At 30.7% G+C, this 17419-nt stretch overlaps 2 protein-coding genes across 2 annotated transcripts; both read left to right on the top strand.

The window, feature by feature from the left end:
- Positions 1-979: 979 nt before the first annotated feature.
- Positions 980-3824, top strand: LOC107425531 (trihelix transcription factor DF1). The gene is made up of 2 exons (XM_016035539.4): positions 980-1831; positions 2144-3824. The coding sequence occupies exons 1-2, from the start codon at positions 1551-1553 to the stop codon at positions 3423-3425; spliced, it is 1563 nt and encodes a 520-aa protein (XP_015891025.2). The 5' UTR covers positions 980-1550; the 3' UTR covers positions 3426-3824.
- A 7718-nt stretch (positions 3825-11542) lies between these two features.
- LOC125423880 (uncharacterized) lies at positions 11543-12603 on the top strand. Its single transcript, XM_048479621.2, has one exon. The coding sequence runs from the start codon at positions 11797-11799 to the stop codon at positions 12364-12366; it is 570 nt and encodes a 189-aa protein (XP_048335578.1). The 5' UTR covers positions 11543-11796; the 3' UTR covers positions 12367-12603.
- The last annotated feature ends 4816 nt before the right edge of the window (positions 12604-17419 follow it).

Genomic DNA, 17419 nt, shown 5'->3' with positions numbered 1-17419 from the left:
GGGCCAATATCCCGGCGTGGGATGCTGGAAGACCGCACAAAATTTTCACTTCTTTGGTTGAAAATCTTGGACACATTAATTATTCTCTAAGATATTCTCCATCACTAGTGTGAAACTGTAGAAAATTTAAAAAAAGATGCACATAAATTTCGGCTTACGCAAACCAAATTCTTCACTCCATTCCCATTAAATTATTGCGTTTACCATTTCATGATTAAAAATCTAAAGCATCCAAAATCCTGTCCTTTTTGCTTCTCTTTTTTTTTTTCTGCAAAAGTAAATGTTATTACCATATGGCCTTTCCTGTAGTTTTCAAATACCATTTCTTTCTAGATATTTATTATTCTTCAATACCAACCATTTTTTTTTTTGGCTGAAAATACCAACCATTTTCTTATTCCAACAAAAGTGGAAGTTTTTATAAATTCTTCTTCACCAATGAAAGTCAAAGAAATTAGTTAAAAAACATTATAATTGGATTAATTTGTCTAGCTAATCATAAAATAAGTTTAAAAGTTTAAAAAGGCTTCATCATATGGATAGATTAGGTTACAGGTACAGAAATAATAGAAATTTTTTTATTTGGCTTTGTTACATAATATTCTCTCACTCACTACCCTAAACCAAAAGTAAATTTAATAATGAAGAAAAATAAATCAAAATAATAATAAGCTCTGGAATGTAATCTCTATGACATGGAGCCTTATCCATTTACACAATACATTGCTTCTATAAACTTCAACTTTATTGAAACATGGAAAGCCTTCTCATCAATCATAATAGCCCAATTCTTTTCTTTTTAAAATTATTATTATTTTTTTAATTTTTGCTGTTAATCTAATCTAATCTAATCTAATCTTTTATTAGTCATTTTCACCAAATAAAAACCCAAAAGTAGTGGGAAAAATTCTTTTAAAAAGCCAAAGGTGGGCTAGCTCACCAAAAATAGCAGCCAAGACAAAGAAGCAACTTGCTTTTACCAATTGTCCACTCCTCTCCGTCCTCTACCTTTTTACTGCCTTTGAAAAGACAATTTACTCCCTATCAATTTCCCATTTTACCCTCTAATCGTTCACATTCCAGATATTTGAGCCCGCTTATCCATCAAGTTAAAGCCTACTTATCTTGACCAAAAGTCAAATACGATTTCGCTCCAAACCCCATTGTCAAAAGCGATAAAATTGACCAATCCAATCACAATGTGCCACACAAGTGACCTTAGCTGGAAGGACCCCACTTGATAAAAATCCTTCAATCCTCCCACCCTATGCCCTAAATTCACCACCTCATTGTTTACTCAACCCAATAAACATGGTAGAACTGTGAAGAAAACCCAAAAAAATAAAAAAATAAAAAAGTCCAATCTCAAAGAACCACCACAACCCCCACCATCAAAGTTTTAACATTTACCCATTTTTCTTCACTTTAAACACCACCCCCCAAAAATTAAAAAAAGAAAAAAAAGAAAATTAAAATCTACAATTTCACTTTCTTTTTTTCCCCCCCCACAAAATTTTCTGTGCTGTAACTTTAATTTACAGGAAAAACCCATGCTGGAAGAGGTCTCAACTGTGCCAGAAAATCTAAGCGCCGGCACCGGAAATGGGGAGCAGCAGGTCAGCGGGGACGGTGATGGTGGTGGGGTTGTTGGGTCGGTGTCGGTTGGGTTTGGAGAGGAAGAGAGAGTGGGAGCTGAAGAGGGTGAGCGAAACTGGTTAGGTAACCGGTGGCCGCAGCAAGAAACTTTGGCTTTGCTCAAGATAAGGTCTGATATGGACGTTACATTCAGGGACGCCAACCTCAAAGCTCCTCTCTGGGAAGATGTCTCCAGGTGAGTTTATTATCTTTTTGCTGTGCTATGAAATTATTCTCGGGAAGATTCTATAGAAAGTGGAGGAAAGTTTTTTGCCATTCTTTTCCTGACATTCTTATGTTTGTTCATTTGTCAATTAGGATTTGGTTTTTTGGGTTAGTTTTTGTTTATCATTTTTTGAATATGTAACTACTTCATAGAAGTTGCACCCTAACTTTTCATAAAACTGTTGTATATCTAATTGGGTTCAAGAGAACAATCAATGTTCTTTTGTAGATTTATTGGTAATTTTTAAGTGAGAAACAATGGGGTTTTTGGGTTTGTTATTAGGAAAATGAGAGAGCTTGGATATAATCGAAGTGCCAAGAAATGCAAGGAGAAGTTTGAGAACATCTACAAGTACCATAAGAGGACCAAAGACGGCCGGTCTGGGCGTCCCAATGGCAAGGCTTATCGTTTCTTTGAGCAATTAGAGGCTTTAGAGAACCACCCTTTTGATCCTCATCCTCCTTCCCCATCCCGGGGTCAGGTTAAAACTTCCACGGTAGAAACAATAACAAGCCGAACCGATGTTATTCACGATGCAATCCCATGTTCTATCCATCATCCCAATATGAATTTGGTTGACAATTCTACTTCCAGTTCTTCATCTTCGGGCAATGAATCTGAAGACAAGAAAAAGAAAAAGAGGAAGATGGCAGATTTTTTTGGTAGATTGATGAAGGAAGTGATAGACAAGCAAGAGGATTTGCAAAGGCAGTTCATAGAGACATTAGAGAGATGCGAACGAGATCGGATGGCTAGGGAAGAGGCGTGGAAGATACAAGAGTTGGAGAGAATTAGAAGAGAGCGTGAGCTATTGGTTCAAGAAAGGTCTATTGCAGCTGCAAAAGATGCTGCTGTGCTTGCGTTTCTTAAAAAATTTTCAGAACAAGCTGATCCAGTTCAATTGGCTGAGAACTCAATGATAGCTGAGAGAGTTACAGATAAACAAGGAATGAGTAATGGTGAGAGTCCCGGACAGATGTGTTTAGACAAGCAAGAGAAGCATAATGGTGGAAGTTTTATGCAGTTGAGCTCGTCTCGATGGCCAAAAGATGAAGTTCAAGCTTTGATTAGGCTGAGGACTAATCTTGATTTGCAATATGAAGAAAATGGACCTAAAGGGCCTCTATGGGAGGAGATCTCAACAGCCATGAAAAAGCTTGGTTACAACAGGAGTGCAAAGAGGTGCAAAGAAAAATGGGAGAACATTAACAAGTACTTCAAGAGGGTAAAAGAAAGTAACAAGAAAAGGCCTGAGGATTCAAAGACTTGTCCTTATTTCCATCAGCTTGATGCTCTATACAATAAGAAGACTAAGAAGGTTGATAATTCAGGTAATTCTGGTTGTGATGTGAGGCCTGAGGAGCTCTTGATGCATATGATGGAAGGGCAACAACGGCTGGATTCCACTATGGAGGACGGTGAAAGTGAGAACTTTGGTCAGCGACATGAAGAAGATAATGAAAATGAAGATGGAAGTGGAGATGGGAATCAGATTTTAGCAGGTGATCATTCTCAAATGACAGCTGGTAATTCTTCTCAAAGTGCAGCAGATAATCCTTCTTAAAAACATTAGATAATCTTCCTACGATGGTAATTATATTTGGGCTTAAGTTGACAAAAAATATGGGAAAACCATTTTCATGAGAAATTAAGTGGGAATACTTCAAAAGCTTGGGATTTTGGTCGTTTTCAGGATATCTCATGGTTGTAGGTCAGATTTTCTGGTTTTGACAGCTTCAATTGGTAGGACATAATGGTAATCGTCTTATGTAAAGTGGTCTTTATTTTTATAGATATGTGAAGAGAAATAGGAGGCTGGGTTTGTAAAATTTAATACAGATTTTTGATAGAATATCACATTTCGTGTGTGAAAAAATTGGAAATGTTTGGTTGCTTTTGTTTGTATGAATAAAAAAGCAGCATCAATTGCCATGCTGCAATGAAAGTTGCATTCTTATGAAAATAGCTATCATATCACTCGTGGCCTGACCACCATGTATTGCTGAATAAAGGTAATCAAAACTGTTCAACCTTTGCTTTTGACATTATATTATCATCCTCATCAATGCATTCTTTTTCTTTTATATAGTGTGCTTTTCCATCATAGCTTGGTCTCTGTATATGACTTCGTGTTTCAGCTGAGCATGGATTTTCATGGTCTCTCAGAACTCTGAAAACAAGCACTAAAATTTCCATCTAATTTGAGCCTCATGTTGTCAAAGGCAAAAGTCGGAAATTCAGTCCTTGTTTGGTATGTATCAGATGACTATTTTTTGCTTTTGAAAGTATCGACTTTTTAGAGAACTTAAATTGTTCTAAAATGAAATATATATATATTTATATATATTATTTTTTTTCTTTTTTTTTTTTCCTTCATTTTTTGGGTCAAGATCAAATAATTAACCCTTCCCTTGGCAATGCTTTAGGTTTCTCATTTTCAATTTTTTTTTTTTAAATTTTATTTTAGTTGTGTATAAATTTCTTTGTACTTTAAATGTTAGTTAGCTTAAAGAAACTAAATACAATCGTATTAATATTTAAGTTATACAAAAAATCCTTCATAAAAGAATTTTTATTTTTATTTTTTTTATTTTTTATTTTGGCATGATCTTACCGGGAATTAGAGGGTGTGCTGTTTCTATGGTTACCTTCATGGAAGAAGTTTAAGGACTTGTAAATGTTAAAATAAGTATACTTTATTATTATTATTAGTTTTTGGTAGGGAAACTTTGAAAATCCATTGCAAGCTGGTTTTTTGAATGACGTCTTAGGATTAAAGCTTTTGTTCAATTGTTTGGACCACTAATATAGTCCACACATTAAAAGTATAAAATTGGATTGATTTTTTTTTTTTCTTTTTTTTGGTTTGGTTGAATGACAGTGAATTGTTGATCAAAAGCAATAGTGCTTATACCGCTTACCTCATAAGTTGCTATACCTGGTCCTTGCCCTTACCCAAATGAAAAGGAAAGAGGTTGCTATAATAGACAAGCACTCCCACTTAATCATTTCCTCACTTTTAGAAAATTACCAAATTATCACCTTGATGGTCTCAAAAGTCATCTGCTAGAGATGATTGTACTTGTATCCAATAAAAAATGGGTTTATAAGGTTTTGAAAACATAGTTTTCAAGAAATTATTGATTGATACTTATCCAGCTACATTTTAAATTATTAATTATTAATTATTAATTATTAATTGGGATGATATATACGTTTACACTTTAAAACATATTCTCAATTCACAAACTTGAATCATCAACCACTTTATTCTATGAACTCAGTAGAATTCATTCGATGCGCCCACAAGATTGAGTGGCTCCAATCAATATCGAATGCGTGTGCTGCTCTTTAGAAAGGTTGTTTTAAATTACTCACTCATCACTTGTCTTTATCCTCTTTGGCTTGTTAGGCTTGTTGGGGCATTCTTTACTATTTTACTTTTACCATCTAATTCAATCAATGAACTGTATTGCACTGTATTATTATATTATTATATTGAACTTTACATTTTATTTGGTGTTAGATTGGATCAATAATTTGGATAAAACTGGATCGTAATACAGCCATATACCATACTATTAATATTTTTGACTTAGGTAATTTATATTTGTCAATATTTTTAATTTAGTTATAATTTATCTTTAATTTGACTTTATCTTATACTGTTTAAATTAGTTACCAAAAAAATATATTGTTTAAATTTATTGAAAATGTAATTGAATTAATAATATATATTTATGTGTTCCCAATATAGCTTAAGTGGGTGAGCTGTAGTTACAACTTGTAACCAATGATAAAAATATTGGTATCGATGGAAATGTTTAAAGTATAATTTTATAGAAATATCGATAAAATTATATAAATTATAAATATTTCATTTAGAATACAGATTTTTGTATATGAAATAATTAATATATTAAAATAATATAAAAATACAATAATTAGAATACAATGATAATAAAATAGTCCATAAATATTAAAAATTATTGTAAGTAAAGAAAATATAGTATTTTTTATATCAATATTCAAATATTTTTTTACCATTAGTCAAGAGCATATTTAAAGTTTCCACTTGTTGAAATTTAAATGAAAAAGGATATAAAATTGATGTTTGGGTAATATAGTATTTATTGACAAACAATATGTATTTAATATTTTTCTCCCATGAATTTTGTTTAAAATTTTAAATAGAATGTATTAGCATATTAAAAAAAAAATTAATATTATATAGAACCTTATATTTTACCTATATTTTAAAAAATATCATATAATTTGAAATAATTTAAAAATATCTATTATTTTTTATTAATCTCCATTAAATTTAACTGAGAGAGGATAAAAAAGTAATCGAGTACAATTAAAAAATTAACAAAACTATTAATTTGTGTCGTAGAGTTTTAAAATATATTATATCAATAAAATAATATATTATAAAAATATAAATTAAATTAAATATACTATTAATAATTATTTTATTTTATCAAACAAAAGATAGGTTTGATTTAATTTTTGTATTATTATTATTATTACACCCCCTCTTCTTCTCCTTCTACGATCTTTCTTTTTTTCCCAAAATATTTTGTTTTGTTTTGTTTTTTTTTTTTTTGGGGGTTTTTCCCCTCTTTTTCTTCCTTTCTCTCTCAACCTCTCACACCCTTCTTTTTCATCATATCTCATTTTCTTTTTTCCCCTTAACCTTCCACTAGTGTACTTGCCAATTTCACTCGCCGGAGAGGAGTAAACGGCGATTTCACTTTAGATTTCATTGGATTTTTTTTAATTTCCATCGGATTTCACTAGTTTCTATTGGTTTTCCAAAATTTCAGCTAATTTTTTCCGATAACGGCGACATTAAGCAGCATCGGCAACTTTTTCACGACATTACTGATGGAAATTTTTTCTCCCCTCTATTGGTGTCGATGGTTGGCGATATCCGATATTGTCGGCGACATCTCGATGATTTCCTCCACATTTTCTTCCTTGGTTGTAACCACATCACATGTACAAGAGGAGGTGGGCAAAACAAACAACAACCAATATATATATATATATATATATATAGTTCATTATATTATCCCATTATATGTCCAATACATTTTTTTTTTTTTGGGGGACCAACGAATATGTAGTTCATATGTAATTAAATCAAGTTAAATATGTTGTCCTATGGGACAACTCAACGAAAAATCTAATATTCTTGTCCCAATGAAAAATCTAATGTTATTTCATTTAGTAATTAAGTTTTGATTTTTCACTCCAAAAACATGTATATACTCAGATTTACATCATAATAATTTGATAATTTTAATATCAAATATTCATTCACTAACTTTTAAATCACATTAAAAAATAAATTTTAAATTTAAAAAATAATAAAATATATATTTATTATATTTACTAATATAGTAAAACTTTAATTAGAAAAAATGAATTTTGCGAAGCTTCAATAATTAATAAATATATTTATAAAATTTGAATAAAAAAATATAATTATGACATTCAAAATTTAATTTGAATTGAATTGAATATATAAAAGTTGCAAGATTGCAGGAAAATGTATGGGTTTGCGGTCATAGAAGGCCCATTTTTGATTGTCTAATGTATGAGCTAGTAGTGGGCTTAAACCTGCCATTTACAAAGAATTTGTACTCTTTAGACTATTTGTTAAATGAAATTCCCAAAATATCTCTACCCATTTAAGAAAAAAAAAGAAAAAAACAGAAAAAGAGGAGGCTTCTTAAAGTCAAATGGCTGTAAATTTTCATTATTTTTATCGTAGAATGTTTTTATTTTTTATTTTTTTGGTGAATAGAATGTTTTTATTGTTATTAATATCGTTGAATGTTTTGAATTGTAATTAAAATTTTTAACGTGTAGCAAGAATTCTATATGCTATTAACTTGCATGCATTGCTTAAATGTGAAACAATTGTCATGTTTTTGTTATTTACATGAAGATGATAGATGTACAGAAGTTGCAAATATACATAATTGACATAAAGATAAATAAATCATATTTTACTTGATTTGGAATATACAAGTGAAAATGCAAGATACCAGGAATCATTATGCGTGAATTTTTTGTCCCCCATTAACCATATTGCAGAAATTCCATAAAAAAAAAAAACTAATGGTAAATGATTTTTGATTGGAAAAAAATCCAGTAGCTATCTTGATCGGCAACATAACAAATTCACTCAAAGGGAACACATAGATTACTTGGTTCAGTTATGAAACATAACCTATATCTTATACAGGACTTGAAGAACCCTAGTTTTCCTAGATAAAATACATTACACACTCTAGAATCGAGTCTAGAAAACTACATACAAGATTCATAATACAAAACAATAACCCATCTTTCCCCTTTACAAATCTCTCATCCAGATTTCCTTGCGTGAAGTAAACGTGTTTATTATGGACATGTTAGCTATTTATATAATTTTGATAATTGAACACCCTAACAAACAGAACCAATGGCTTGATGACATGATACTGATATAATAGTTAACTTTACTAACGTTAATTAACCCAACCTTCAAATAAGAGTTGACCTATATGTCTGTTTTATTCATTTATTTTTATATAAGTTAAATTAATGTCAAAGTTTAAAATTTTAGTACTGATGAAAATATTGAATGTTTAAACAATGGAAATAGCTATGAAAATATCAACGATTTTTGAATATTGATAAAACCTTATAAAAATTGATAAAAATGTATTTTAAATTTTTTTTCCCTCAAAGTTTAAAATTAACTTATTTGAGTAATAAAATTATCAAATTAATTATAAAAATTGCAACTTACGTTGAATGGATATTACTTTCTCTTAATTAATCGATTTATAGTAATCATTAATAGTTATAAATATAAGATTATTAATAAAAATATAAAAAATACATATTTAATAAAATTATTTATTAATTAAGATATATAGAACAATTATACTACCACATTGTATTTCATAAATATTATTTTAATATCATAAAAGCTCTTAAATGGTTAAAAACTGTTAGTCTCTTCTTTATTTTCAATTTAAGATGTGAAATGTAAAAAGTTATTATAAAAAATACATTCTTTTGATAATTTTGCATATAATTATTAATATACCATTGATATAAATATGTGAAAATTGAGTTTGCAGAAAATATATTCCTTAAATATCTTTCTATTTCAGTCTATATTCTAATTTTTATATACTTTATAATATTATACAAATATTAAATTTAATATTGTAAAAATATTATAATGAGTAAGTAAATTTGTAACTTGTGATACTAATTTTCTCTAAAAATATGTTAGGTAGACTTATTTAATATAATTTTGGATCTTATATGTTACATGCAATGTTTTTTAAAAATTTTTGTTTACTTAATTTTGGCAAAATGTCTTACTAAGCATTAATAATGTTTATAAAATTTTTTATTTAAACTTTAAGATTAACTTAATTAATTATCAAATTGACTATAAAAATTATAAAGAAATTCAATGAATATTATATTTTTTTTGTAATCAATCAATTTACAGTAAATGTTAATGGTTATAAATATACTGTTATTAATAAAAAAATATAAAAATTGCATATTTAATAGAATTATTTATTAATTAATATACATAGAACAATTAAACTACAATATCATTTTAATACCATAAAGAACTCTTGGCTGGTTGAAAATTGTTGGTCTCTTTCTAGTTTTTATTTTAAAATATAAAATATAAGAAGTAATTATCAACAATATATCTATTTAATAATTTTATATGCAATTGTTAATATATCATATATATGAATCTCTGATAATTGAGTTTCTAGAAAATAAATTCCCTACATATCTTTTAATTTTTGTTTATATTTTAATTTTTATCTATTTTATAATATTTATACAAATATTAAATTTATTATTATAAAAAAATATAATAATAGGTAGATCGATTCATAATTTATAACACTAATTTTCTTTAAGAATATAATAGGTAAACTTGTTTGGTATAATTTAAGATTTTTTTTATCAAATGTAATTTTTTAATTTTTATTTGCTTAATTAGTAGAAAGCAATTAAAAGTTAAAATATCAATAATATTAATTTGGTAAAAAAAATTTACTAAATATCAATAATATTTAGAAAAAATTATAATTTTTTAAAAAAATTATAGATATTTCCAAAATTTCTATAAATATTTTTATAAAAATTATGGATTTTTTAATTAAATTATTAAAGATTTAATATAAATATTATTACAGAAATTTTAAAAAAATTTATAAAAAATAAAAAATTTCAATAAATATTATAGAAACTATAATTATTTCTAGCTAAAAAATTAAATTTCTTTTCTATATATTAAAAAAGTAAAAATTTTACAAAAAGTTTTTATTTTTAAACTATACATATGTCCGTATAAATGTGTATTTGTACATGAGATCGTTCCTTACATGGGTCTTCCCACAGTTGTAAAATTACATACAATAATAATAATACTAAAAATAACAATTATTATTAGGATGATTTGTTTAATATGCGCCCATTTTATTTTATTTTATTTTTTTAGCACTTGTAAAGTACTAATACTAAAAAATTGTATATTTATGGCTTAATGAGAAAGTTCTTTGTTCAACAGTGAAAACTTAAATTCGAGCCATCCACCTTTGATATTAAAAAAAATATAATAATAAAAATATATATTTATCCCATATACTATTTAAAATGATATAACTCTTATATTAAAAATATATTGAATGATAAATGTGAATTATTATTGTATAAAAGTTTACAAAATCTAAAACATAAATATATAAGTAATTTAAAATTTATCTTTTATAATATTATGTAAAAAATTATTTACGGTTATTAATTAATTATATATATTATATAAATTTTTTTTTAATGAAACTTCACAATATTTAATAAAGTATTTAGAAGTATGACGTATTTAAAATTACATTTTAATAAGCATTATATTTGTGAGCGCTTATTTTTCATAATATAAGTGTTTGTAAAATATTTAGTTATGCACAATAAAAAACAATTTTAAATTTATTTTTGGCATTTTATATTTTGATTAATACATTTACCGTCTCTGTTGTTTTAATTTTTTTTTAAAACATTTATTTAAAGAAGCATCAACCTCGATGATGTTTTTCTTAGTAGCAATTTGAGTGTTTATTTTTTTGCGAAAACAAAAAAATACTTCTTAACTTTTTATCAAACACGATCGCATGCGCTTTTTGACTTTTGAGAACATTTATTAGAGCTCCAAATACACATCCCAACATACCAGTAAAAATTCACTTTAATAATGTTTAGCTTGCATAATTTTATTATTTATTTTAAATATTACCATCAAATAACAATTTTTTAAAAATATTATTCATAATATTAGTTATATGACATATCTAAGTTCCCAATTCATATATTCAATGATACTTGATAATGTGAAAAAGCATAATAATGAAAGAACCAAAAATAAGAAACAATTGGCACAATTAAATCATTTACCAAAATCAGAAAAATTAGCACAGCTAGATTGGCATGGAAGATCCAAGAGACACACGTATTGATTGATTACAAAAATTTAAAAGAAAAAAAAAAATCCTCTTTGAACATTTTAAAACAAAAATTAATAAATCCATATCATTTATCCAAATAGATTATTATAGTCATTATCGCCATTTCTGAATTATTTATCATAAAGTTTGAACTTTATACAAACTACAGAACAAAGACTGCCTCAAATTTCACTTATTTGTGACCGTTGGATCATTTCAATGTCCAAAACCCCAAGCATTTCAACTCGTTGAGATCCGAACCAAACCACCCTCTTTAACACGCTCACTCGAAAACACACACACACACACACACACATACTCCCACTGTCTCGTTCTTTCCTTGCTTCTTTCATCTTCTTCAACCTCATAGTCAAGCTTCAAAGCAGCTCATCAATGGCGGATTACGAAACCCACCACCACCACTCATCAATCCCCAAAGAAACAGCCCTCCAAGCCTTGAACACCATAATCCAGCTCCATTTCGAGAAAACCCTCGAGAAGAAACGCTCAATAGACCTCCAAAAGAAAGAGCTTCAGAAGCTTTTCCAGCTCTTCTTCATCTTCTTGAGCCTAATTTTCTTAGCCCAAGCTCAGTCTCCTCGTCTCCAATGCCGGCACTGCTGGATACCTATCACGCTTCTTTCTCTTTCCCATCTGATTTTCTATGTCTCTGTGGCTCAGACCTTGAGATGCATCAATGGCTTCAAGTACCAGAGGCGTTGCCACAAGCTTACTCTTGGGTTGGCTACCGAGAAGCTGAGGGAGATGAAGATGAGGATGAGTAGCAATAATGGTGGAGCTGAGTTTGAAGGCGTTGGTGATGATGATTTTGAGATCCATTATCAGGAACCACCTGAGAGTTACTTTGGAAAGTTTAAGAGGAATTGGGCTCTGCATTTTGGGTTCTTGATCTTGATCTACAGCTTTATGGTTTCTACATCTGTTGTTCTTCTATGTTTTTAGAGATTTTTATTTTTATTTTTTATTTTTTTTTTGGGAGCAGGAATTTAATGTTGGACATTTTGTTTGGTAAGATAATTTGTTGATTTTGTGATATGAAAAAAGAAAAAAAGAAAAAAATTGTTGTAGGAATTTTGATATGAGTTTCTAATTCATGGTCATTAACTTATTGGTGATTTCTCTTTAGATTTTGATTCCTTTTTGAATAATAATTCTTCTACTCCTCTTTTTTGGTTTTTTTTTTTTGGGGGTTTGAAAAGTTACTTTACTTTTTTCTTTTGATGGGGATTTTGTTTTGTGTTTACATTTTTAAATTATAAAAATGCTTTAATTTGTAGGGGAAACCTGGTAAGATTGAGTATTGATGATGAGTTATGATTAGTTTTTTTTTTTTTTTTTTTTTTTTTTTTTTTTTTTTTTTTGGGAAGTAAGATGATGAGTAATGATTTGTGATTGAATAAGCTACTTTTTTTTCATTTTTATTTATTTTCATATGAAAAATGTTCCTTTTTGGTTCAAATTTTCGAGCTTTTGCATGTTGTTAATGATATTAATTTGAAGGGGAAATTCTCCTTTTTTCAAGAATTTAATTTGATTTATTATTGTATTATTATGATTATTATTATTTTTCCATTCACCAAAAAAGAATTTAATTTTTACTGTTACAACTGCCAACAAGTACTAGGTAAAGTATTTAACAGTAAAATTTGGTTATATTTTTAATGTATTGCTGAGATTTGAAAATTGAAAGGGTCGGCGTCAACAAGTACACTATCCCCTGGATGGTTTTGCTAGATCCCATGTGAGTTTTTTCTTGCATAAACAAGTGGGACCATTTAATTGGTAATTTATTATTTTTTTAAATGAGATGATAGGTAACATAAATTAAAATTATTTTATCTTTACAACCCCTCTTTCTTGTCCACAAACATAACCATTGTGAAGTAACGAATATACTCATCAGTCTCGTCGCTAGGATTCTGAAAGCTGGTATAAGCTAACCATTCCACGCCCCGGTGGTGTTTCACTAAATCTATTTTCCAAGCCTCGAAATGGAAGGAAATGTTGAGCTATTTGGAGATATCGAAATCTCATAATTGGAGTTAGTAGCGGATAGGAGAATGCTTTGCTCAATTCTCAGCTGAAATTAGTGGGGAGGTTATGTTCGTCAAATCCATAAGGAGAGAAATGGTTCAATCCATCATCAGAATTGTTTGGTTTACTGAAGAAAGGGTAAAAGTTGAACAGATACAGCCAAATGTGTTTATATTTTGCTTTAAGACAGTAGCAGACAAGGACAGAATATGGAGAAAAAAACCTTGGTCAATAGATGGAGCTCATATAGTCCTGAGAAAGTGGAAGCCAAACCTTCTTTTGAAGATCTTAACTTCAACCTTTCGACTTATTGGGTCTAGATTCACGGCCCACCTTTTCAGTTCATGACAAGGAGTAATGCGGTAAAAATAGGAGGTTTATCTAACGAAGTCCTAAACTGCAAGTACACCTCTAAAACTAACTTTCTGAGACTAAAATACATGCGCATCCAAATGGAAGTTGATATTTCAAAGCCCCTCCCAATGGGCTTTTTACATAAAATGGGCAAAGGAGGTACTTGGATCTAATTTGCTTATGAACAATTAGTGGAATTCTATTATGCTTGCGGGAAAATAGGTCATGGTAAAAGTTCATGCCAAAACTCCCTAAATGTAAATCATAAAACCAAAGGAGACCTTCATGACCCGTGGCTGCAAGTCGAGCTAGACGCTTACAAGGTGGTAAAAGAGAAGAACTATCCGAGAATGATTGAAATCTCTAGAAGTGAGATTTTTAACACTTTCACACATGATTTTAATGATGATGCAAAGAACAAAGGCAACTGAGGACGGAAAAAAGATCAGACCAGGAAGCCCCTGAGTCGGAGGTTAGAGATGACAGTGAGTCAACTGGGTGAGCAGAGAGTCGAGCGAGAAGCTCGAAGAGCTACAGGATGCTGTTATTGGTAATAATCAATTGCCTATGAAGAATAGACGCGTGGCCACACTCAAAAGCCTAAGTGAACAAGTTTCAAACCATACTGCTAATTATTAGCAGGAAGAGGTGACATGCCATCTCGTGAAGGAGTTTGAATTTGGAAAAAAGGACGGACCTTTTCCCTCTTTTGGTAGCAAATGAAAAGTTTGAAAGTGGGCTAAACATCGAAGAAGTGGGCTAAGACTTTAAGCCTAGTACCATTTCCACTTCTAAGATTGGAGGTTCTAGGCCCACTTTTATGCCCTTAAAAGGAAAAGAGAAAAGAAAAATAGGTAAAAGAAAAAGGCCTGATTGTATCTCATCGGTAAAGGCTCATGTTCCAAAAAGAAGGCTGGGAATTGTTATAAAGGAGAGTGAGAATACTGCTGGGCTTTCCTTTTCTCCTTTGCCTGTTGTTAACACAGAAGAAAACTCATGCCAAAAGTAAGGTGTTGGATTTTCGCAGAAGTCAAGAGTCCCATAGGAAACTGCTGAAACTATGGCAAACTCTTCCTCTCCCAGAATTAGATTAAAAGATTTAACTAGGAGCACAAGGAGCCAGGAAGTTGTGCTTAACAAAAGGCAAAATTGGAAGGTGTGACAGAAGATACAGAAGTCGATATGGCTTTAGGTTCGCCACCTCACCATGAGTGTTATAGCTTGGACCTGCTAGGGCTTTGGAAGAGCTTTGGCAGTGAGAGGTCTGAAATACCTCTTTACAAAATCTTCCCCGCTTGGTGTATTCCTTATTGAAACCAAAGCAGGTAGAATTAAAATGTCAAAAATCGCGAAAAGCCTTTCTTTTGATAATGTAAGTGTAGTAGAAGCTAAATATAATGCATGTGGTCTGGCTTTTCTACGGAAATCAGAGTTAGATTGGTCAGTTGTATATAAGTTAGATTGGGTTATTTGACTGTGAGTTATTCTTGCTAATGGGTCTATCTACAATTGCTGATTCTGTTGTTGCCCTGAGGTCTTTTAGGAGAAGTTTTTGAACAGAACTGATAGAAGTAGTAAAATCTGGAAGTGACATCTGGATGTGCATGGGAGATCTTAATGACATGCTTTGTCAAGAAGAAAAGTTTGGAGGAAAGAGTGTTACTAGCAAATCTAACTTTTACCTCAGAAACTTTGTGTTTGAAGTAGAGGCCATTGATATTCGGTTCAGCGGTTACTCGTATACCTTCTGCAATAGGAGATGGGGAAATGCGAACATAAGAGAACGAATTGACAGAGTTTTGGTTAGTCCAGAGTGAAGGATTGCTTTCAACCAAGCAGGTGTTACCCATCTCCCTCCTGAAGGTTCTGATCAACTTCCAATTAAACTGTCATTGAAGTTTGACCACCCTTACTCTCTTAGACTATTTCGCTTTTCAGACGCTTGGACCCTGTGACCATTCTTGTAAGAAAATTGTCACAGAGTGTAGAACCTGGATCGGTCTTAGAATCTTGCTTTGTGGTAGAATTATTAACACAACTAAAACTCTTAAATCTTGGAACAAGATTAACTTCAGTTATTGCCAACCTAGAATTAAAGACTTAGAATTGTAATTAGTTGATTTAGCATATCTCCCCCTCATTGAAAAGAACCTTAGATGTCAACAGGCTTTCCAGTTCAACATAGACAAATGGAGACTAAGACTAGAATTCCTGCGGATACAAAAATCCAGGGAATTTTGGTTAAAGGAGGGTGATCGAAATTCTAATTTTTTTCATTTCTCAACTATCGCTAACAGAAAGACGAATTCTATTTCTTCTTTAAAAGATGATAATGGCACTTGGTTGGAGTCCAGATCGGAAATAGGATTCTATCTGACAAGGAAGTTCGAAGAGCTGTTTAAAGCAGAACCTGCATCCCTTTGTAACTATCTAAATGATTACAAACAAGGAGGAATCATCGACATTGACAATGCAAGAATTGATAGCCTTCCCGCAGCTGATGAAAATTTTAAAATAGTCAAGAGCATGAATTCCATCAAGGCCCCTGGGCCTGATGGGATGCTTGCTCTTTTCTACCAAACTTTTTGGAGCACGGTTGGAGCAGATATAGTGACATGCCTACAGGTCAGTTCTCATACCTAGAGCTATCAATAAAACTTTCCTAGTTCCTAGAGCTATCAATAAAACTTTTCTAGTTGTAATTCTTAAGTCCAAACAAGTTTCTACCTTCAACCATATTAGGCCAATAGGTCTTTATAACATTGTTTACAAGACCCTTTCCAAGCTCATCACATAAATGCGTCGACCTGTATTGGATAAGATCATCTTTTGCTGTCAAGCCACTTTTGTTTCGGGCAAATGGATAGGTGAAAATTCCATTCTAGTTAGCAAAATCTTGCACACAATGAAGATGAAGAGAAAAGCCAATGGTTTGGTCGGTTTCAAAATTGACATGATGAAAGCTTATGGCCGAGTTAATTATAAGAATTTTAGCCAAGTTTGGATTTTCTCACAAGCTAACTGACTTGGTTCTTAGCTGTATTTCTATGGATTCCGCCAAGTTACTCCTAAATGGTAGTATCTTTAACAAGGTGCAAATGCTAAGAGGTCTTAGACAGAGGGACCCACTTTCACCTTTCCTATTCATTTTTTACTCCAAACTTCCATCAAGGATTCTATTAAAGCTGGAAAGGGAAGGAAAGTTCCATGGAATTAAGATTTAATGGGGTTAAGATTGGTAGATCAAGCCCAGCCATATCCCATTTATTTTTCATAGATGATATTCTTATTTTCTGCAGGACCAACCTAGATGAGGTGAGAGAAGTGTAAAAGTGCTTGAATTTATACTGTAGCTGGTCAGAATAGAAAATTAGTTTATCAAAATGTGGTTGCTTCTTCTCCAAGAATACTCAAGGGAAGATCAAGGTGAGCATCAAGAGGCTGTGGGGTTTAAATGAGCTTTCGGAGGAGGTTAACTATGTAGGAAACCCTATGTTCATTGGCAAAAATCACAATTAAGCCTTTGAGGAATTAAAGAGTAAAATTGAGGGTAAGTTACAAGGATGGAAATCCAAATTGCTTTCTCAGGTTGAAAATGCACCTTGGT

The sequence above is a fragment of the Ziziphus jujuba genome, chromosome 7, assembly GCF_031755915.1.
Source record: "Ziziphus jujuba cultivar Dongzao chromosome 7, ASM3175591v1".
Lineage (NCBI taxonomy): Eukaryota > Viridiplantae > Streptophyta > Magnoliopsida > Rosales > Rhamnaceae > Ziziphus > Ziziphus jujuba.
The sequence above is the reverse complement of the archived record's forward strand: the minus strand, read 5'-3'. Positions and strand labels throughout refer to the sequence as shown.